Source organism: Phodopus roborovskii, unplaced genomic scaffold (genome assembly GCF_943737965.1).
Source record: "Phodopus roborovskii unplaced genomic scaffold, PHOROB, whole genome shotgun sequence".
Classification (NCBI taxonomy): Eukaryota; Metazoa; Chordata; class Mammalia; order Rodentia; family Cricetidae; genus Phodopus; species Phodopus roborovskii.
In genome coordinates, this window is record NW_026125052.1 from 12706259 (window position 1) to 12728934 (window position 22676).

The following is a 22676-nucleotide window of genomic DNA, read 5'->3' on the forward strand; positions in this document are numbered from 1 at the left end:
CTTCTGTCTCCTGAAAGCTGGGATCAAAGGTGTACACCGCCATGCCCCATTTCTAACTGAAGATACACCTTGCTGGGCTAGGTGAATCTGGTGGACATGGTGGGGACAGAGCCTGGAAACAGAAGGTTTTACTTCATAAGTGTCTGTGGTTTGGTTTCATGTAAATGAATATTTAGCCTTTAGGCCATTTTCTGTTGTGCCAATATTTCAGACTGAGTAACTTGCAAAGGGAAGTTTATTTAACTTATGGTTAGATAAATTACATAAGCTGGGACATCCAAGGACATAATAGCACTCTCTGGTCAGAGTAACATTATATGACTATTGTGGTCGGAAAAAAAAATGGCCCACAAAGGAGTGGCACTATTAAGAAGTGTGGTCTTGTTGGAGGAAGTGTGGCATTGTGAAGGCAGGCTTTGAGGTCTCAAATATGCTCAAGACACCACCTGATGTTTTAGTCCACTTCCTGTTGCCTTCTGATCAAGAGGAAGCCATGTCTGCTGCAGGATACCATGTTCCCTGACATGATGATAATGAATTAATCCCCTGAAACTGTAAGCCACCAATAAATGTTTTCCTTTATGAGATTTGCTGTGTTCACCAGGTACTGGTGGTGCACACCTTTAATCCCAGCACTCGGGAGGCAGAGGCAGGTGAATCTCTGTGAGTTCAAGGCCAGCCTGGTCTATTGAGCTAGGTCCAGGACAGGCTCCAAAGCAATACAGAGAAACCCTGTCTCGGAAAAAAAAACAAAAACAAAAAACAAGATTTGCTGTGTTCATGGTGTGTAGCAGGCTTTCTTTCGGGTCACCAAAAGAGCTCCTAAATAATATGGAGACTTACACCAGAGGTGTGAGCAGCTCAAAGCTTATCCCTCAGTCACGGAGGTGTGAGCAGCTCACATCTTATCCCTCACTCACAGACTCCTGTCCAATCACAGGAAAACTGCTGTCAGCCTATGGCAGACAAGGAGGCTCAGCAGGACCTTAGAGGAGCTGGGACAAGGGAGCTCCCAGGGCTCTTGCTCTGGCTGTGAATAACCGCGAACACAGTATTTCTATACGCCTTTGCATTGAGATAGGTTCTTATGCTATACCCCAGGCTTGCTTTGAATTCATGGCAGCCCTCCTGTCTCAGAGAGAGGATTATAGATGCCTACTAACTGGTTAAAGAAAACCCAGACTTTTCATCCCAGCACTTAGGAAGCAGAAGCAGGCAGATCTCTGAGTTCAAGGCCAACCTGCAGTCTGGTCTACAGAGCAAGGTCCAGTCTAGCCAGAGATACATAATGAAATCCTGTCTCAAATAAATACATAAATAAGGAAGGAAATGGAACCCAAGGGGCTGGAGAAAGAGCCCATTGGTTAAGAGCACTGACCAGCGTTGATTCCCAGCACCCACATGGTGGCTCCCAACGGTCTGTTACTCCAGTTCTAGGGGATCTGGCTCTCTCCTGGCCTCCAAAGGTTTGCTACACTCTCAGTGCTCAGGTACATATACACGTGAAACACCTGTACACATAAAATAAAACAATAAAAACTGAGCAAGCTGTGGAGAGTAAGCCAATAAGTACCATTCTTCCCTGGTCCCTGCTTGAGTTCCCTCAATGATGGACCATGACCAGAATGTGTAAGTCACATAAACCCTTCCTCCCCAAGCCGCTTTACTCGTGGCTTTTTTTCTCACAGCAACAGAAAACTGAGACTTAGCTGTTGTTCGCCTACAACACAATCACAGAGCCTCAATTAGAATGCTCCCAAACTCACTACTCTCTTTGCCAATTTCTTCATGTAACAAGCCCCTTCCAGGAAGCTAAGGTATGGGTGAAGCATGAGGTGGGATATGGTCCCACCATATAACCCTGGCCTCTTGGGAAAGAGGGTGGGCACAGAGTCTTAAAAAAAAAAAAAAGGACTATGACCTACTGTCGGTGGTGCACACCTTCAATCCCAGCACAAGGGAGACAGAGGCAGGTGGATCTCTGTGAGTTCAAGGCTAGCCTGGTCTACAGAGAAACCCTGTCTCGCTGTCTTATGTAGCCCATGCTGGCCTCTGACTTACCACGTGGCTGCGAATGACTTGAAAGTAACACCATGACACAAAATGGAGCTGAAGACTAAAGTGCCTTCCAAAAGGACTAACAATAAGTGAATTAACTCATCCCCAAAGGAACCGTGGGTCCTAGGACTTGGGAAGCCCAGAGACAGGGGGAGGAGGGACCGTGGCCCCTTCAGATGACTAGCAGATCATCAGAGACCTGAATTCAGACCTGTGAAGATGCTTATGCCTGCCTCTCATGCTAAGCACCTGGAGACACCTCACCACCTCTTCCTTCCAGAAGCGGAGGATGTCCTTCTGTGAAGAGGAGGAGGACAAACACAGAACTTGGGGTACTAAAGGCAGAAAGAGGGATATGGCAAGGTGGAAAAAAGGAAGTCAAAGTCCTCGCCACACAAGTGTGAGGACCTGCGTTCAAATCCCCGGGGCTCATGTAGAAGCTAGACATGTAGTTCAAATACCTGTAATCACAGGTATTCCAAACACTTGTAATCCTGCCTTTCCCAGGAGATCGGAGGTGTAGCTAGGAGAATCCCTAAAAGCTCACAAGCTAGCAAGTTATATACACAATGGAAAAACAGTAGAATCCCTGTATCAAACAAGATGGAAGGGGTGGATACCCCAGGACATCCCCTGATCTCCATATGCATGCCACAGCACACACGCATGCTCCTCCCCACAATCACATACAAGTGCACACACATGCACATGTGTGTGCTCAGGCACCCGCGTGCGTACACGCGCGTGCGCACACACACACACACACCATACACAATGAAGTTGGAGGTAATAAGTGGGTCTCAGTTTCCCATTCTCATGCCCCACTCACAGAACACCATCAGCTGGTGAAGGAATTCCTCTGGAGAAGAGATCATCTCAACATCCCTTATGTGCACTCATATTGCCGGGTGCCAGCTCTCAATTTTGTGATGGGAAACAAGATCTTTGGGAGGGACTGTGCCCTCAGTGTAGTGTGGGTTAATTCCCATGGTGTAAATATTCCCATTCTGCAGACAATGTCAAGCTACCAATGACATCATTGGATGCGGTTAGGGAAAGCTATGTCCGTTCAGTTTCAACTTGAAGGAGAATGATGGACAAACTCACAGGAAGCAACTAAGGTCACCCTTCCTAGGCAATTTCTTTTTTGTTGTTGTTGTTTTTTGTTTTCTGAGATAGGGTTTCTTTGTAGCTTTACAGGCTGTCCTGAAACTCAACATACCAGGTTGGTTTTGAACTCACAGAGATCCACCTGTCTCTGCTGGGACTAAAGGCATGTGCTACTACTGCCGTATGACCCCCAGGCACTTTCTCAGATGGGCACTGAGAGGGAGAGCAGCCTTCAGGTCAGAAGAGGGCTTCACTAGGAGAGATACTCACCACGGATGGTGTGATGGGGGCCCTAAAGACACATATAGACCCTTTAGTTCACAGACTATCAGGAGAGAGATGACACCACAGCCATAGATGGCCACAGTGGAACCTTAAAGAGGGAAAGAGAGAGGATTTCCTTCAAATCCAGACACCCGAGACAATTTATGACTCTTACAGTTTTTCTGTGGGTAGGCAAGATTCCACCTCATAGTCTAACCTGGTCTACCTGTCAAGGGGCGGGAAGCAAGCACCAGGCAGGACCATAAAGTGGAACTGTAAGATCATAGTCCATTATTTCTCATCAACTCTGAGTCCCAGGGAGAGAGAGAGAGAGAGAGAGAGAGAGAGAGAGAGAGAGAGAGAGAGAGAGAACGAGCTGGGGGAGGGAGGGCAGAACTGGGCTTGCTTTTCCCTCAGAGATCTGAGGACTCCTAACAGTTACAGTGGGCATCTATTGGTTCTTTGGGTCTTTGTATTAAGGGACAGATTGCACGGGAGTGTGACCTGATTTCTGGAAGGAAAAAGCATCTAGAGGGTCTTACAAAAATAAAAATAAAATAAACAAGGTCTGTACTACACCGCTCCAAACTCACAGAGCCCCACCTGCCTCTGCATCCTGAGTGCTGGAATTAAAGGTGTGCGCCACCACCGCCTGGTCAGCCTTTGTCTCTTTGAGATAGAGTCTCAGGATACACCCAGGCTGGTCTCCAGTTGTCAGTCTTTCTGCCTCAGTCATATCCAAATGCTGGCTTTGCAGGCATTTACCACCACAACTGGCTGAATTATTTTACCTCAAAAATGTTTATCTGGAAGCCGGGCAGTGGTGGCACACGCCTTTTATCCCAGCACCCGGGAGGCAGAGGCAGGTGGATCTCTGAGTTTGAGACCAGCCTGGTCTACATAGTGAGCTCCAGGAAAGCTCAGGCTACACAGAGAAACCATGTCTCAAAAAAACAAAACCAAAATCTATTTTGGGCGTGTAGAAGTGGCTCGTCAGGGACTAGAGAGATAGGTCAGTGCTTAAGAGCACTGGCTGCTCTTCCAGAGGTCGTGAGTTCCATTCCCAGCAACCACATGGTGACTCAAACCATCTGTAATGAGATAGTGCCCTCTTCTGGCAGGCAGGTGTATATGCAGGCAGAAGTGGCTCATCAGTTAAGAGCACCTACTTTGAGGACCTGAATTTGGTTCCCAGAACCCATATCAGGAGGCTCAAAACCACATCTAACTCCAGCTTCAAGGAACCTGATACCCCTTCTGCTTCCGTGGCACCCCCACATTTTTACACCTAAATAACTGGGTGTGGTGGTGCACACCCTTTAACCCTACACACAGGAGGCAGAGGCAGGTGGATCTCTGTGAGTTTGAGGCCAGCCTGGATTACAGCCAGCCTGGATTACATACAGAGTTCTAGGCCAGCTAGAATGGAGATCCTGTCTCAGAAAAAAAACAAAACAAAAAACTAAAAATAGAAAATAGTTATTTATGCTGTGTGGTGGTGGCACAAACCTTTAATTCCAGTACTTGGGAAGCAGAGGCAGGTGGATTTCTGTGAGTTCAAGGCCAGCTCTGAACTACAGAGCTAGTTCCAGGACAGCCAGGGATATACAGAGAAACCCTGTCTGAAAGCCAAACACACACACATGTGTGCACATGGAAATCAGGACAGTCTCCTGAGATTGGCTATCTCCTGTCATGTTGAGATGGGGTCTCTACTCCAGTGTTCTCCTGCCATGCTTCATACCTGTGGCTCGTCATCTGGTAGCTGCCAAGACACCCTCCTGTCTCTGCCCCCGTCTCCCAGCAGCACTGGGATAGCAGATGAGTGCCAGCTGAAGCAGCTTTTACAGAGGTTCAGCGCATCGAGCTTGGCTGGTCAGGCTCTGCAATTAGTGCTTTTACTTTAACAAATCCTTTGTTAAAGAAAGAGAGAGAGAGAGAGACAGAGAGAGAAAGGAAGGAAGGAAGGAAGGAAGCTGGGCAGGGTGATTCATGTCTGTAGTCCTAGCACTTGGGAGGATGAGACAAGAGGATCACCATGAGCTTCAAAGCATCCTGGCTTACAATGTGAGGGCCTGTCAAAAACAAATAAATAAAATGAAAGAGGAAGAGAGAGAGGGTGCCCCCAGTTCACGATGATGGCTCCCACACCGAGGACTTTGTCAAGGGCTAACCCCTAAGCCCTTCTCCTGTCCGGAGTTGATCCATATGAAGCTGCTAGTGTGTGGCTGATCTTGACCTGTGAGAAAAATGGCAATGCCATATCATCCGGTCCCTACTCACACTTTTAACAATGCAGAGTGTTAAAATGCAAACAGATGTGTCCTCTCTCTCCTGGGCTCCTGCCACACCCAGCCCAGTCTTGGCTCTCACCCCGCCTTTCCCCGGGTCAGGGTGCTGAGCAGGCAACACAGACAGAGGGGCTCTTTGGTCACAAACACCTTTCACACGTGGCGGCAAGCACTATCAGCTGCAGTGCTGTGGACAAGACATACTCTAACTCAATTTATCCCTTAGTCAGGTCACTTTAGGGTCCTAACGGTTACCCCCAAAACACAAGAGCCAGCAAGCCTTGATCCACACACCTCCTCCCAGCTGCCAGAGAAGCAGGACACCTTCACCGGTTCCATGTTTATTTTCAGAAAGTGATGGAAACAAAACAAATACATCCAGACCCCACTCTCTCTACAATAAATAGCCTCCCCGTCCCAAAGAAATAAAAGAGAAAAAAGCTGTGTGCACCAGTCCAGGGTGGCCTCACTTGGTGAAATGTGCACCACAACCCCTCCTCTCTACCCATTCCCTTGTCTTCTTGCAGGAGACCCCAGTCCACCCAAAGTCACCTGAGTCCTGTCCCTGTCCCTGGCTGGCGGACTGTTATAAAAATCCACGGATCTTTACTCTCAGGTCAAGGGATCAACACAGTGAGAGACTAACAGTTCCAAGTGACTCCAAAGGGAAAGGGGGTATGTCTCCGGGCCTGGCCCTTCCCCTGACCCTTCTGCCAGAAATCCCTCTGGGTCCAAACTTTCTGGAGTCCATTTTCCATTCTCCACGGAACGGTCGGTCAGAAGCAGCACCAGGTACGTGACTGTAATTCGGGCAGAGGAAGGGGCAGGGGACACTCCTGTCACATTTCCTTATGGGCCAGGAAGCAACAAGTGAACCCCAGAATCCTTCTTGCCTCTCTCCTTCCCCAACCAATCACTACACGGGGAAGGGATGGCGAGAGCTCGGGTCCTGTCGGCCCTGTTTTCTAAGTTAGCTGGCGCCCTCTAACCCAGTGGTATCGTCTCAGTTGGGAAAATAGTTATAAAACTGGCCATCGGTTTCCTTATCGAAAGGAGAAGGGGCCCCAGCAGGAGAGGAGCTGTCGCCACTGGAGGGATAGGGGGATATCCGCCTTCTCTTAGACTCCCCTTCACCGAGTCCTGAGTCGCTGGGCTCCGGCCGGAGAGGGGTGATCTCAGTGCACAGCAAGGGGGAGCCCTGCTCCTCTGAGGGGCCCAGGCCAGGGTCCATGGGCAGAGTTCGCATGGGGCGGAACCAGCCAGCCGGACTCATCTTGGGAGGGTACTGAGGGGCCACAGGCCAGCCAGCTCCGGGTGCCAGGACTTCTTGGCCACGGTAGTAGGGCACCGTGGGCCCAGGGGCAGAGGGCAAGAATGTGGGCTTCATGCTCACTGCTCGGAACTCTGCTTCATAACTATGTTCCCGAGGTGTTCCCAGCCAGTAAGGCTGTGAGACCATATCCTTGGGTTGGCCAGGAAGGTCGGGGTAGAAACGGCTGGGAACGGGATACTGATTGGATAGAAGAGGCGAGTAGGGGTCTCCCCCAAGCAGTTGACAGTTGGGTCCAGGTGGAGAGGGAACGCTGGAGTCAACAGATGCATACATGCTGAAAACAAACAAACATAAGATGAGCAAACAAATTACAAACATGACTCTTTCTTCCTGTTCCTCCCTCCCTGGCCTGTCTGTCCCCATCCCCAGACCTCCCATCTCAGAGTGACCAAAGGCGAGTTGAATCCAGTGCACTTACGACTCAAAGTTCTCCCGGAATCCTTTGGCAAAGGGATTATTGTCGATTTTCAGCTGGGTGATCTAGAGAAGGGAAACAGAGTTGCCTGAGTCTGAGACTTAGGGACTCCAGCCCCACAAAAGGCTGTGCCGGCCCCCAGGCCCCTGATGCCCCAGCCCTCACCTCTGCATTCTGATAAGCAGTCACTGCAATGAACTGGGTCTCTTGGAAAGTAAAGATGTGTGTATTGGAAGCATTGCAGACGGCCTCTGGCTCCCCGTCGTTCACCTCCACGATGTGCAGCCGTGGCTGGTACTTATGGAGGGACTGTAGGACAATCATCTGTGGAGGGAGTGAGGCGGAGGCCGGGTCATGGAAGGAGCTGGAAGTTTCGGGTCATGGAAGGAGCTGGAAGTTTCCTCCTGATCCCATTTTGGTCTCGTGACTGCATTTATTCACCCACAGTGACTACTAGCCCTACAGTGGGACTAGAAAAAATGCTTGAGGACATCCTGTGTCTTCGCCCATCCTGACACCAAACAACTTCTCTTACGCCGTCCATCTTCTCTGTAGAGTACCTATTCTAGCCTCTCGTGACTTTCCTGATCCTACATGTTGGTGAGAGCAAGGTATTAGCACTGGAGGTCTTATGTGTACATGTGTGTCTCTGTGTGCTTGTGTGTGCAAGTACAGACAGAGGCCAGGGGGCAACCCTAGGCACCATTCACTTTCTTTAAAGACAGGATCTCCCTCAGGCTTGGAACTCACCAAGTAGGCAGGCTGGCCAATGAGCCCTAGAGATCCACCCGTCTCTGCCTCCCTGCCTTACTGGTTATTGCCATTACAGCCAGCTTTTTCCTTCCTTCTTTCCTTCCTTCCTTCCTTCTTTCCTTCCTTCCTTCCTTCCTTCCTTCCTTCCTTCCTTCCTTCCTTCCTAAACATGAATGGGTTCCTAGGGTTGAAACTCGGATCCTTGTCTTTGCAAGGCAGATGCTTTACCAACTGTACCCTCTCTCCTGCTCAAGGTTTTTTTTTTTTTTTAAAAAAAAAAAAAACAAAACAAAACAGGATTGGGTGCCAGGCAGTGGTAGCACATGCCTTTAACCCCAGCCAGCACTCAGGAGGCAGGGGCAGGCAGATATGAGTTCGAGGCCAGCCTAGTCTACAGAGTGAGTTCCAGGACAGCCATGGCTACACAGAAAAGCTATGCCTCAAGAAAAACAAAAACAAAACTAGGATTGGGGCTGAGGAGAAGGCTCAGCATGCAAAGGCACTTACTGCCTGCCAACCTTGGCAACCTGAGTTTGATCCCTGGAATCCGTGTGATGAAAGGACAGAACCAATCCCAGCAAGTTGTCCTCCAACCTCCACAAATACAACAAAGCAAACGTGCACCCCACAATAAAATACATAAATGCGTCCAAACAAAACAACACAACCAGGGTTGTTCAGTATGAGGATACTTTGCATCCATTCTCTGGGACCCTGGGACCCAGCAAGGTTACAAATAGTGATGGAGTGAGAAAGCCCCCAGTCTGGTTTGGCCTGTTCTGACCTGAGAACAAGCTCTGCCAGAGATGCAGCGTCCTCCCATCGCATTGTCTTCCCAAGGTGGGTAGGAAAGAGCCAGAGTTCAGAGAGAAGCAAAGGGGCTGGGGCACAGAGTAGCTCAATCAATAGGGTGCTTGTCTAGCATGCACCAGCCTCTGGGTGCCAGTACCACATAAACCAAGCATGTTAGTACATGCCTGAAATCTCAGTGCTCAGGAGCTAGTGGCAGAAGGATCAGACGTTCAGGGTCATCCTTGATTATGTAGGGAGGGGAGGAGAGTGGACCAGAGCAGCGATAAGGGAACTCCAACAGTACAGAAGGGGTCTTAGGAAGAGTCAGAGGAGAGGGTCTCAGATGCAGGGGCCAATGGGGCTGACAGTCCTACCTGCGTCACATTGTTGGAAGCCCCCTTGTTGTTGGTGAGCTTTAGTTTTCCAAAGGAAACTTCCTGGCGCATCCAGTGGGCTCCGGTGTTGGGGGAGTCTGGGTGGACGTATAAACGGTTTCCTGTGGACAGTTAACCTTATTGCCAAGTAGCCCTTGAACAGACCCTGGAGATGTGGGATTTTGCCTGTTCTGAGAGGAACTGGAGAAAGATGCAGGGGAAGGGACAGACAGGCTGCACCCTGCAGGGCAAGTGAGGGCAGAGGGTTGAGCTGAGTGTCCTCTGCTAAATTAGTGAAGAGGTGACAAGCCAAAGGAAAGTCGGGGTGGTGCATAGGTATGGGACTGGGTCTTGCACATCAGGGGCAAGAGCTTGAGCAATCCACCAGGGGCATCTGGTCTGGGAGAAAAAATATGCCCACTGTTCCGAAAGGGGGTCCTACCTTGCATGCTGCCTTCTGCCTTTCCACACTGCACCCACTTGCCACTCTGGTACCGCCAGTGGTGCTGGTCCACCAAGACCACATCCACAAACATCCTGTAATGGCTTGTGGGCTCCAGTCCAGCCACAGTGAAAGAGAGGAATGGGAACATTCGCCTGTGGGGAACAGAGAAGTCCCAAGGTCCGTTAGCCCAGTGGCCAGTCACCTATGTGTATGCAGTGTGCTGAAGCCAGCCTCCATATTCTCAAGAGTCTACTACACAGAGGCACACACAGGTGCCCGTGCTTTCTCTCTCTCACACACACAGAGGCACATGCAGGCTCACACACAAAGAGGCACATACAGAAACTATTAAAAATAAATCTTTAAAAAATTAAATTGTACTAGCTAGGTACTAGCTGGGTACTAGCCTTTAATCCCAGTACTGGAGGCAGAGGCAGGTGGATCTCTGTGAATTCAAGGCCAGCCTGGTCTACAGAGTGAATTCCATGACAGCCAGGGTTACACAGAGAAACCCTGTCTTGAAAAACAAAATAAAACAGAAATTAAACTGTACAAATTTAACAATTAAATACATTCTACTAAAAGCCAAGGCATTCACTACTTGAGAGTCTCTTTCCATTGTTTTCCTTTGTTGTGTTGTGGCCTGAGCTTGAGTTTATTTGTGTCTGTTGTCTGAGGAGGTAGAGAAACTGACAATGGCTGTAGGGCATCGTTTCCCGGCTCTGTGTTCAGCCCCATCACACTGGTAGCCTGGAATCAACCACGGCGAGCACATTTACACCATGGGAATCAGCAGACACTATAAATCAGTGCCGGTCTTCTTGTAGTGCTGATGATCCTTGCTGCATGCCCGGCGAGCACTCAGCCACTGAGCAACATCCCAGCCTGTAGACTTTTGAATATGCCTTCCTCTCAAAAGATCAGTTACTAGATATTTATCTGGAAACCACCGTCTCTAACATTAGTGTGCTTCCTGTCCTGTGTGGGCCAAAGGCACCAGCCAGCTCTCCAAAGGTAGTTCCCAGAAGAGCCACACCTCAGTGCCACTTCTCCACTGTGACCCTTCCACTCTGTGGAGCACACTCCTGCTATACTCACTGACTGGCCCTCCCTGCCCCACATCCCCAGAATAGCCTGCCCCCAGCCAGCACCCTAGGTGTCCTAAGGCTCCAATCGTTCTTATGCTTAAAGTCTCCGGTCCCAGGAAAGGACAAGCTAGTGGGATGGATTCTGCATTATCCTCCATCTTTCTAGAGTAGGAGTCAGAAAAGGAAATCTTCTCTTGCAATGGCTTCCCACCGCTTCCACTATCAGTCCCCTATTATCATGATCATTACAACCACCACCTCCACTATCACAACCACCATCATTCTTACCGCTGTCTCCACCATCACTGCACCACTGTCTTCACCATTACGGCCCCCAGCATCGCTGCAGTCACCCCTTCCACAACCATCACCTCTCCATGATCACCACAACCACTGTCCCTCTAACAATCACCCCGCCTGTCCCCACCACTGATGCTGACACCACCTCCACCATCAGTCACTAGAGCTGCCATCTCTACAATCTTAACACATCCAACAACATCATCATCTCTTCTATCTCTCAAATCACCACCTCCATCAAAGCCTTCAACTTCTGACCCTTCTACCACTAGTTTCACCATAGCCACCGCCACTCCAGCCACCATGCCCACCATCACTATATCCACCACAGCCGTTATATCCACTATAGCTGTAGCCAGTGCCTCCTTGCCGACTATCTCAATAGCCACTACCTTCATCATCATCACCATCGCTACCATTCCCTTTCCATCATCACAACCGTCCTGTCTCCAACCACCACCTCTTCCATCCACTTTAGCAGCAGCCTTTACTGTCAAAAACTACCACTAGCAGCCTCAGAGAGAATCACCGGTCCCAATAACTGAGCTCCCATGCCCCAGCAGGGAGAGTGGAGTTGTCAGAACATCAGAGGCAATTCCTCATCGATGTCCCTTTCACACCCACATCCCTCCTCCCAGGGGGATATGTAGGATAGGAAAGCACTGGTCTCTCAATCAAGAAACCTATAGATGAGCCTCAAACTCACATGGAAGCTAAGGATGACTTTGAACTTCTGGTCTACCTGCGTCAACTTCTAAAGTGTTGGGATGGATTACAGATGTGCACTATTATACCCAGTTTGTGTAGTGCTAGGGATCCATCCAAGTCTTAGTGAAGTCTAGACAAGAGCTCTACCAACTTAGCTACATCCCTAGCCCAAGAAGTAAGTATTGAAAAACTGAGGTAGAGAGAATATTTCCAATCCAGTTTTCTCATCAATTCATTGTAAGGCCTCTCAAATAATAGTTTCTAAGATGGAGAGATGACTCAGAGTGGTTAAGAGCACTTACGGCTCTTCCAGAGGACGTAGATCTGGTTCCCAGCATCACATCGGGCAGCTCACAAGTGTTTGCCACTCCAGTTCCATGGCATCCAACAGTCCTTGGCCTACATGCATATGGCACATAAACTCACAAAAGCACACATACACATAAGAGTAAATGAGTTCGAGGCTAGCCTGGCCTACAGAGCAAGTTCCAGGACAGCCAGGATTACACAGAGAGACCCTGTCTCAAAAAGCCAAAATAACTAATTTATTTTCATGTGAGAACCAAAATAAAGTTCTCATTCAAACTTCCTATTCTAAAGGGATAGAAAGAGACACCTCTTTTGGTAGTGTTGAGTATAGAACCTGGGGCCTTGTGCGCGTTAGGCAAATGCTCTATCACTAAGCCATATCCCCAGCCTCAGAACATGTTTATCAATCCTCTACTTATACACTAGCATCAGAACATGTTTATCAGTCCTCTACTTATACACTAGCCAGTTCATCAAGACAGTTTTTTCTTTTTGACATATAAAATGTTCCTCAAAACTTTATACTCAAAGACACTGAGGCTTATAGATAGATGTTGGTGACAGTCCCATGCAGTCTCTGTCCCTCCGTGCTACTATTATCCTTCTAGTGGGTGACAAGAGACACGGGAAGATTGTGAGATGAGAGGTCTTAGTTCCCCTTAAAAAAAGATGGTGAGATGTTGTGCACGAAGACCTGAATTCTCAATACCTACGTTAAAGAAGGAGGAGAAGGGGGAGGGGAAGAGAAGGCGGGAAGAGAAGCAGCCTGCCGAGGTGCATACCGTGTGCATACCTATAATCCCAGAACTGGGGAGGGAGGCAGAGACATTTAGATTCTTGGGGTTTGTCAGCCAGCCTAGCCTATTCAGTGAACTCTAGCCTAGTGAAAGACCCTGTCTCAAAAAAATAATAAGTCAAGCATGTTGGCTTAACCCCAGAAGTTGGGAAGCAGAGGCAGATGGACCACTGTGAGTTTGAGGCCTGGTTTACATAAAGAGTTCCAGGACAGCCAGGGTTACATAGAGAGATTCTGTTTCAAGAAAGGAAAGGAGAGAGGGAGGGAGGGAGGGAGGGAGGGAGGGAGGGAGGGAGGGAGGGAGGGAGGGTGGAGGGAGGGAAAAAGTGAGGATGCTGCCCGAGGAATGACTTGCTTGGTTATCCAATGTCCTCCACACACATGTGCACACCTATGCATGTAAACAAACACACACACACTGGTGTGTGCGCATGTGCACCCAGCTAAGACTACCAGTAGAATCCCAAAATAACTCCCTGATTTACATATCACTTTGCTTGGAAGAAAACAGTAGTAGAGATGGACCCTGATGTCACATTGACCTCTGCAAAGCTATCTACCACACCACCTTCAGGGGATAGAGTCTGACCCCAAGGGCTAACTCATCTAGGGATGATTTGAAGGGTCATGGGACATGGCTGGGGACATAGTGAGTGCCAGGCCAGCCAAGGCTACACAGTGAGACTGTTTCCAAAAATGAAACAATGACGTTTCAGACATAGACCAACTTTCTGTGTCTTTCTCCAAGCAGGGGAAGAAGGACAACTGCATTTCTGTGAAGCCATTTGCTTTCTCTTTTCTTTCTTTTTTATTTATGCATCTTTTTTTTTTTTTTTTTTTTTTTTTTGGTTTGGTTTTTCGAGACAGGGTTTCTCTATAGCTTTTGGAGGCTGTCCTAGAACCAGCTCTGTAGACCAGGCTGCCCTTGCACTCAGAGAGATCTGTCTGCCTCTGCCTCCTGAGTGCTGGGGTTAAAGGTGCGTGCCACCACTGCCAGACCTGTGTAGCATTTGCAAGTGACTATGTGTTTCCTAGTCCATGAGTCTGGACTTGGGAGGAGAAGGAAGAGATCTCTCGATGTCTGAGAACATTTTTCATTCTGTAAGTATAAAACATTGCCAAAATAGTTTCTGAGGTTACATCAGTAGGTGTCTCTAGGAGGATAATTTTCCAGTAACTGCTTTAACATTGGATGGTACACATTTTTAAACATTTGGGATTTAAAAAGAGGGTGTGGCACACTTGGGGAGGATGACTTGTTGGAGTTGGTTCTCTCCTTTCACAGTTTGTGGGTTTCAAGTATTGAACTCAGGTCACCAACTTGGTAGAGAGCAGCTTTATCCACTGAATCATCTCACTAGCTTGATATTATCTACTTTGTGAACATTTTGTTATAAAGACAAACTATTCTGTTTAATTTTTTTGTTGTTGTTGTTTTTCAAGACAGGGTTTCTCTGTGTAGCTCGAGGCTGGCCTCGAACTCACAGAGATCGCCTGCCTCTGCCTCCCGAGTGCTTGGATTCAAGGTGTGAGCCACCACCTCCTGGTAATTCTGTTTACTTTTTGAGAAGAGATCATCTTAGTATGCAGCCCAGGTTAGCTTTGAACTTGTGATCTTCCTGCTGTGATTATAGGATCACATACATGCACCATGGACATGTCCAGATTTTAAAATAAGTGTTTTTTTTTTTTTTAAGGTCTAAAAAGTTGAGCCGGGTTTATAACTTAGTATAAGAGTGCTTGACTAGCATCCACGAAATCCTGGGTTCAACATACCAACAATGAAAATTCAGGGACTGGAGAAGAGGCTCAGCAGTTAAAATCACTTGTTCTTGCAGAGAACCTGGGTTCAGTTTCCAGCACCCATATCATGGCTCACACCTACCTGTAACTCCAATTTCAACATACTCCACCCCCAGACAGGGTTTCCCTGTAGCTTTGGAGCCTGTTCTGGAGCTCGCTCTGTAGACCAGGCTGGCCTTGAACTCACAGAAATTTGACTGCATCTGCTTCCAGAGTTTTGAGATTAAAGGCATGTGTCATCACCGCCAGGCTCAACATCTTCTGACCTCGAATGGCACTAGCTATGCACACGGTACATAGATATACATACATGTGACAAAAAACACTCATGTACACAAACAAAATAAATCTAAAATTTAAAAAATCTAAAAGGCTAGTGAGATATAGTGGCTCACACCTATAATCCCAGCGTGTAAGAGGCTAAGGAGGAAAGAGTTCATGTTCAAGGGCCAGGCAGTCTGAACACAGAGAACTCCAGGCTGTCTACAGAGTGAGCCTCTGTCTCAAAAGCAAAATAAAGCTGGGCAGTGGTGGTGCACACCTTTAATCCCAGTACTCTAGGCAGGCGGATCTATGAGCTCAAGGTCAGTCTGGTCTACAGAGTGAATTCCAGCACAGCCAAGGCTACACAAAGAAACCCTGTCTCAAAAAAAAAAAAAAAAAAAAATATAAATATAATAATAATGATGATGATAATAAAGTGAAAGGCTGGAGAGATGGCTCAGTGATTAAGGATACTTTCTGCTCTTAAGGGGACCTGGGTTTGATTCTATGTGAGCTCTTAACCGCCTATAATTCCAGTTCCAGCTTTGACTTCCAGCCTCTATAGGTTCCTTCACATACATAGTATATACAAACACACACTCAGACAGACAGACAGACACACAAATTAAAATACTTAAAAAGAAAATAATAATCTAAACATTAATTAAAAATTGTGAGAGTTGGGAATACAGAAGAAGAAAATGGCGGCTGTGGCTCTACCTCCCACCAGGCCGGGACTGCTTTCGCCCGCCCTATCTTCACATAACCAAATGTACTTGCAAACTGAGCTACTTAACAGCTCTCCCCAAAGTTATCTTAATTATAATAATCAACCAATCACACTCAGAAAAGTGGGGATTACCAGCAATTAATACCCACCCACACGCCCTCGGAGACCCAGCCTCCCTTCCCTACCGAGAATACCATCAGCTGGATTTGTGTTTACCGCCCCATTCACAACACAGCTCCATTACCACACACTGCACACAGAAAGCTGGCGGGACCATATGCAGCACTCCCCAGTTGCTCCACCTCCAAAAATACACAAACGGAGACCACAGGATCTTCTTTTTTCTTTTTTAAAAAATATTACATTTAGCGGTGGTAGCACATGCCTTTAATACCAGCACTTGGGAGGCAGAGACAGACAGATCTCTGAGTTTAAGGCTATCCTGGTCTACAGAGTGAGTTCCAAGACAGCCAGGGCTACACAGAGAAACCCTGTCTTGAAAAACAAACAAAAAGAAAGAAAAAAGAAAGGCATTACATTTTATTATTTTTATTTTGTAGGTTTGTATATGTCTGTGGGTGTCCATGGTCACGTAGGTGGTCAGAGGACAACTTGCAAGAGTGCTCTTCTTCCGTGTAGGACCAGGGATCTGAACTCAGGTCATCAGGGTTGGCGGGAAGCTCCTCTACCCCTGAGCTCTATCTCTAGTCCACCCCAAATGCTTCTTATTCTCAATTTCCCTCTCTGAGCCCCACTTGAGTCGCCTTCATCAGTCATCATACTGGGCGTCATCCACCTCTTGCCACTCATAATCAAAGCCTCACTGCTACTGATCCATACCAGTAGGTGGGTCCAGGGTGGGTGGGAGAGGAAGGACCAGGGACAGAGTGAGTCAGCCAGGACGAAAGGCTGAGGGGCTGTGGGTAGGTCTGAGATGGAAGAAGTTTTCAAAAAGAAAGAAGGTCTGTGGGTGATGTGGCGGTGTGACTCTCGGGTCATTGGAACCCACAGAGGGACAGGCCAGCCTGCCAGAGCATAAAGACAGAAAGGAAGCTGCTCTGAGCCCAAAATTCTACAGCAAAAGGAAACAGCCCTGGCCTTGCCAGATCACTGGAGCTCAAGTTGAGAAGACACAGAGGCCATGGGCTTGGCAGAGCTGAATTTTGATGGTAGCCTGCCTTCTTCCCAGGATGGAGCGCCTGGGACCTGATCTAAAGGGAGGCATCAAAGAAAATGATGAGGAGCCACTGCCCCCATTCAGCAGGGACTTCATGTCATGCAAAGTGGCCTTAGGAAGGGTCTAAAGTGTTAGAAATGCCACACACATGACACAAGCAGACTCTCTGAAACACTCGGAGGCATTTAGGGATTTTCTTTTTCAGGTTTGCTGGTGGTATTTATTATTAGTAGTAGTAGAATTATCATTATTTATTTATGTGTGTATTTGTTCATGTCCATATAGAAGCCACACGATAACCTGAGGTGTCATTCCTCAGGCACTATCATTCACTCATTCACTTCTTTCTTTTTTGTGGGTTTTTTTTTTTTTTTTTTTGAGACAGTTTTTCTGAGTAACAGTCCTGGCTGTCCTGGAACTTACTTTATAGAGCAGGCTGGCTTTACTAACAGAGATCAGCCTACCTCTGCTTTCAGAATGCCAGGATTAAAAGTGTTCATCACCATGGCTGGCTTCTGCTTATTTTATTTCAATACAAGGTTTTTCATTGGCCTAGAGCTCTCTAATTAGTCTAGGTTGGCTGGCCAGCAACCCTCAGGGATTACAACCAACACTACACCTGGATGATTAGCTAGGCTTTTGTTTGTTTTTTGTTTTTCAAAACAAAGTTTCTTTGTAGATCCCTTGCTGTCCTGGAACTTACTCTGTAGACCAGGCTGGCCCCGAACTCACAGAGATCTGCCTGCCTTTGCTTCAAAAGTGCTAGGATTAAAGGCATGCTCTACCACCACCTGCTCATTAACTAGTATTCTTTTCTTTTTTGTTTTTGTTTCTTGAGACAGGGTTTTTCTGGGTATCCCTGGTTGTTCTGGAACTTACTATGTAGACATGGCCTCGAACTCACAGATCCACCCACCTGCCTCTACCTCCCAAGTGTCTAGATTAAAGGCATGCACCACAATAACTAGCTAATTTTTCTAGCATGGGCTCTGAGAATCAAATTTAGGTCCTCATGTTTACAAAGCAAGCACTTTACTCACTAAACCATTGTTCCAACCCTGTTTTTTCTTTCTTCCTCTCTCTCTCTCTCTATCTGTTCTTTTTTCTTTTTGCAAATGGTGGTGGTGGTAGACAGTACTCATGTGCCACAGTGCCTGTTTGGAGGTCAGAGGACAACTTGTGGAAGGGAGTTCTCTCTCTCAACCATGTGGGTCCTAGGAATCCGGCCGAGGTTGTCAGGCTTGGCAATAAGAGTATTTACCCACTAAGCCATTTTGCCAGCCCATTATTTTTTTAAGTTCCACTTTCAAGCCAAGCATGGTGGTAGTGCACACTTGTAATCCCCACATTTGGGAGGTTGAAGCAGGTAGGCTGAGAATTTCAGGCCAATGTGGGCTACATGAAGTAAGACCTTGTCTCAACCAAATCAAACAACAAAAATCCACTTTCAGGGGAACCTAAAGATTTGAAGCAGGAAGATCACCAATTTCAGACTATTTTTTTTTTTTTCTGATTGCATGGCAAGATCCTATCTCAAAATGACCACAACATGACACATGCCTTTAACAGCAAGGCAAGCAAATCTCTGTGAGCTCTAGGCCAACCTGGTCTACAAAGTGAGTTCCAGGCCAGCTGAGCCCATATAATGAGACTTTCAAAAACCAAACAAACAACAAAACAAGACCAGACCAACTCTGAAGATTTTTGAACCTAAGCTGTTCTGGAACTTACTATGTAGGCATAGCCTCCAATTCAGAGATCCACCCACCTGCCTCTGCCTCCCAAGTGTTTTTCAAGACAGGGTTTCTCTGTATTGCTTTGGAGCCTATCTTGGAACTAGCTCTGTAGACCAGGATGGCCTCGAACTCACAGAGATCAACCTGCCTCTGTCTCCTGAGTGCTGGGACTAAAGGCTTGCACCACCAATGCCCATCTTTTAGGTTTTCTTTTTGTTGTTGTTTGTTTGTTTGTTGTTTTTTTTTAAGTTTTTCAAGATAGGGTTTCTCTGTGTAATAACTAGCTGTTCTGGAACTCACTTTGTAGACCAGGCTGGCCTTGAACTCATAGAGGTCTGCCTGCTTCTCCCTCCCAAGTGCTGGGATTAAAGGCTTGTGCCACCATTGCCCAGCTATTTTTCTACTTTTAACTTTAATTTTGGTTTTGGTTTTGGGGTTTTGTCATTTTTTTTTTCTTTTTGAGATAAATTTTCTCAATGTAACAGTCCTGGCTGTCCCGGAACTCACTTTGTAGATCAGGCTGGCCTCTAACTCACAAAGATGCTCCTGCCTCTACTCCTGAGTTCAGGGATTAGGGGCATGGTCCACCATGTCCTGCTGTCTGCTTTCATATAGTGGGATTTGTCATGATAAACAGTTGTTTAAGGATGTGTCTGCACAGCACATGCAAGGCCCTGGATCAAATTTTTAGCATTTAAAAGAAAAGTAAATTAATTTTGGTTCTTTGAGACAGCATGTCAGCCAGGCATGATGGCACATACCTATGGTTTTAGCACTGGGGAGGCAGAGGTAAAAAGATTTGGAGTTCAAAGGAAGCCTTTGCTACATAGCAGAGAGAAAGAGAAAAACAAACTCACTATGTAACACAGGCTAGTTTCCAGTTATGGGCATCACCCATATATGCATTACCACAGCTGTCCTGAAAAAATATGCTTAGCAGAATACAGTAGGCCCTGGATTCCAATCACAGCACCAAAACAAAAAGGAGGGAAAAGGAAAGGATACCCAAAAGTGGTCAAGTGAAAATTCTGCTGTAGGGACACTCAGGAGAGGAGGCCACGGGAGTCCAGACAGTGATACAGTTAGGGTGTGCCCTCCAAATACTTCCCCGATAGCACACAGGCAGACAGACAGCCCAGCCCAGCCATCACTGACCTGGAGGATGCTGACCACCCCGTCCCACCAGCCAGGAGGAGCTGAGGCATGACAGTGCAATGAGAAGGCCCGGTGAGGCCACAGGATGAGAGGCTCCTGCTTCTGACACACCACAAAGCACAGAGCTAGAGGCCCCACCTAGTCTGCCTTTGTGACAGAAGCCGCGGTTATCCCTGGGACTCGGTGTTCACAAATGTGAAATGGAGAGAATGCCTGGCCTACCCAACTCACTAGGAAATAACGGAGGCGAAAGCAGAGTAGGTGCGCCACGAAAGGCTTCCAGTCAGTGTAGGTGGCTGTGGAGACTGGAGAATGAGGAGCAGACAGGTGCTGTCTGAGCCCTGTCCCAGCCCTGCCAGCTGTGGAACCTCAGAAGAGTGTCTTGCTGTCTCTGGGACAGGAGCATCTGGATCAGACACTCTGGGACCACTCTGGGACCAGAAACCTGGCCAGTATGTGAAGACAGCCATAGAGGGGTTGGGAGAACAGAGCAGAGCTTTGGAGGTGAAGGGTGGGCCATAAACAAACATGGTTTATTCTCAGTTCATCCCAGTGAGGAAGAACAATGTGACAGCTTGAAACCAGTTATAGTTGGCAGCAGGATCCCTCTACCCCCCTACAGACATCATCTGGAAGAAACATACTCTAGTAATGCCACCGGGGGACCCAGCGAGGGTTCTAGGGTTCTGTCTCCCCTCCCAGAAACCCCACCCTTACCATCTCTCAGTTACCTCCTGAGTCTCCATCCCAACACCCCACATCCTAACACAAAGAGCCCTGGCTGGTCCCCACTGAGTAGGGCAGCTCCTCTTCCCATTAAGTCACAAGAAGGTCCCACTCAGGGTGCTGCATACCAAATGACCCCTCAGACACTGCAAGTTTCTCTATCCGGAAGCAGCAGACTGAGCTGCAAACCCTACCTACCACTAATGCAACAGCACAGGAGAACCCTCCATCTTTCCCCCAGGCTCAGCTGGTGAATAGCTGGGTAAGGAAGTAGGCCCATGTTTAGGCACCAGCCTCAAAGGACACATTCGGGACTGGACACCAGCTGGGACCGAGTTCAGGCTCTGGGCCTTTGTGCCTTTAAGTTTTACTGCTCCCCCCACTTTTATACCTCTCTCTCTCTCTCTCTCTCTCTCTCTCTCTCTCTCTCTCTCTCTTTCTCCTCCCTCTCTGTGTGTGTCTTCTATTTCTCTCTGTCTTTCTTTCTCTCTGTTTCTCTTCTGTGTATCTCTGTCTCTCTCTCCAGACATATGATATCAAAGTAAGTCCGGAAAAGAAACTTGGCGACCGCTTCTCCATGTCACCAAATCCCCTTCTGTCCCGCCACCCCCAACACCAAAGCTACCCTGAGCCCAGCAGCAAGCAGCAAAGGAAGAAGAGGGCACAGAAATCCCAAAAGATTTTGCCTGCAACGCTTCAGTTTCCCATGCATAGGGACTGAGAGGCGGCCAGCTTCTGTCAGGCCCGGAATACACTTTCCACAGCTGTTCACTGAGACCCCAGACTGAGACAAGGAGCAACTTGGGACCTCCGGCCAACTGCTCCAAAGTAACTTCTAATTGCGCCCACACCATCATCTCTGTCCTTTTTTGATCTCGGACAGTTGGTGTGATACCTTTGGCATCCGCGGCGTCCTCGCTGCTACCCTACTTCCCAGTCTCCTAAGACTGAAGCCCAGACTGCGAACACGAAGACTCAGCTTCGTGCAGCTTCAGGGAAAAAAAAAAAAAAAAAAACGAGGACCGTCCTTGTTCCTGCGGGCCACCGTGGCCAGAGCCTCGCCGGCTCCGCCCTGCGAGCTCGCAGCGCTCGGCGCGCGCCACACTCACCGTCCTTGCTTAGTGATGATCATCTCTGTCTGGTGCTGGTTGAACTTGGACCACAACAGGTGGTTGCTGAGCGCGACTCTCAGCTTCCCCGATACCTCCAGCCCCGCGGGCATTGCGTAGTCCTCGCGCGGCCCAGGGTAGAGCCCGGCGCGCGGGTCTGGGGCTGCGTAGCCATCCCCGGGCGGGTAGCCCTCTGCACCCGCGGGTGGCGGGAAGGGCTCGCCTGGCCCGGGAAAACCGGCCGCTTGGGCCCGGGGCGGGTAGGCGTAGGCTCCGAGGAAGCGGCTCGGCGCGGCAGGCACCAGGGCGCCCCCAGAGTAGGGCGTCCCCAAACTGCCACCTGCACGGCGATCGATCGGGTCCTGTACGCTCGACTCCGGATAGAAGAAGCGATGCTGCTGGTCCGCTCCGGGCCCCCGGCCCTCGTCACTCGGTATCGGCTCGGTGCCGGTCAGCATGTCTCCGCAGCCCGGCTCCACGATGCCCATCCGCGGCGGGCTGGGCGCCTTCCCGCAGCCGTCGAGGAGGCCAGAGGGTCGTGGGGACAAGGGAGGTGGGGGCGGGGTCCAGGGGGAAGTAGAACGCCACCCGAGCCGGGGCTGGAACTTCTGGCCCCTGAGCGCGCGTTGGGGAGGCGCGCAGCTGCTCCGAGGCTCCCTCTCCAGCGGGCCGCTGTCACTAGCGGCGCGGCGGCCTTTGCTGTGGCTTTATGAAGCTCCTTGGGTCTCCTCACCCCCCACCTCGGCCCCGCCCCGCCCCGCCCCCTCGTGGCCAATACAGCGCGAATTTGCTTTTGGTGAGGACTGAAGGCGCCCCCCCCCACGGGAATCAGTAAGTCTCTGTGTGCCCCGAATCTGCGAGAGTGAACCTGCCACCTGAAACTCGCGCGGGTTTCTCTCCCCAGGAAATTCCGCCCATCCTGGAAGGCACACCAAAGGCC

The 22676-nt window shown here is 48.8% G+C and overlaps 1 protein-coding gene across 1 annotated transcript; it reads right to left on the minus strand.

The window, feature by feature from the left end:
• Positions 1 to 6057: 6057 nt before the first annotated feature.
• Positions 6058 to 22445, minus strand: Tbx21 (T-box transcription factor 21). Its single transcript, XM_051175204.1, has 6 exons — positions 21737 to 22445; positions 9833 to 9987; positions 9391 to 9512; positions 7637 to 7795; positions 7475 to 7536; positions 6058 to 7330 (listed from the first exon to the last, which is right to left on the minus strand). The coding sequence occupies exons 1-6, from the start codon at positions 22222 to 22224 to the stop codon at positions 6727 to 6729; spliced, it is 1590 nt and encodes a 529-aa protein (XP_051031161.1). The 5' UTR covers positions 22225 to 22445; the 3' UTR covers positions 6058 to 6726.
• Between the last annotated feature and the right edge of the window lie 231 nt (positions 22446 to 22676).

What these genes read in the sequence shown, in the direction of transcription:
- Tbx21 (XM_051175204.1), bottom strand. Translation starts at nt 22,224, where the DNA reads ATGGGCATCGTGGAGCCGGGCTGCGGAGACATGCTGACCGGCACCGAG. An exon ending in CTTCCAACAATGTGACGCAG is followed by an intron (nt 7,796 to 9,390) that starts GTAGGACTGTCA and finishes CTCCCTCCACAG; the next exon opens with ATGATTGTCCTACAGTCCCT. An exon ending in TTCCGGGAGAACTTTGAGTC is followed by an intron (nt 7,331 to 7,474) that starts GTAAGTGCACTG and finishes GTTTGTTTTCAG; the next exon opens with CATGTATGCATCTGTTGACT.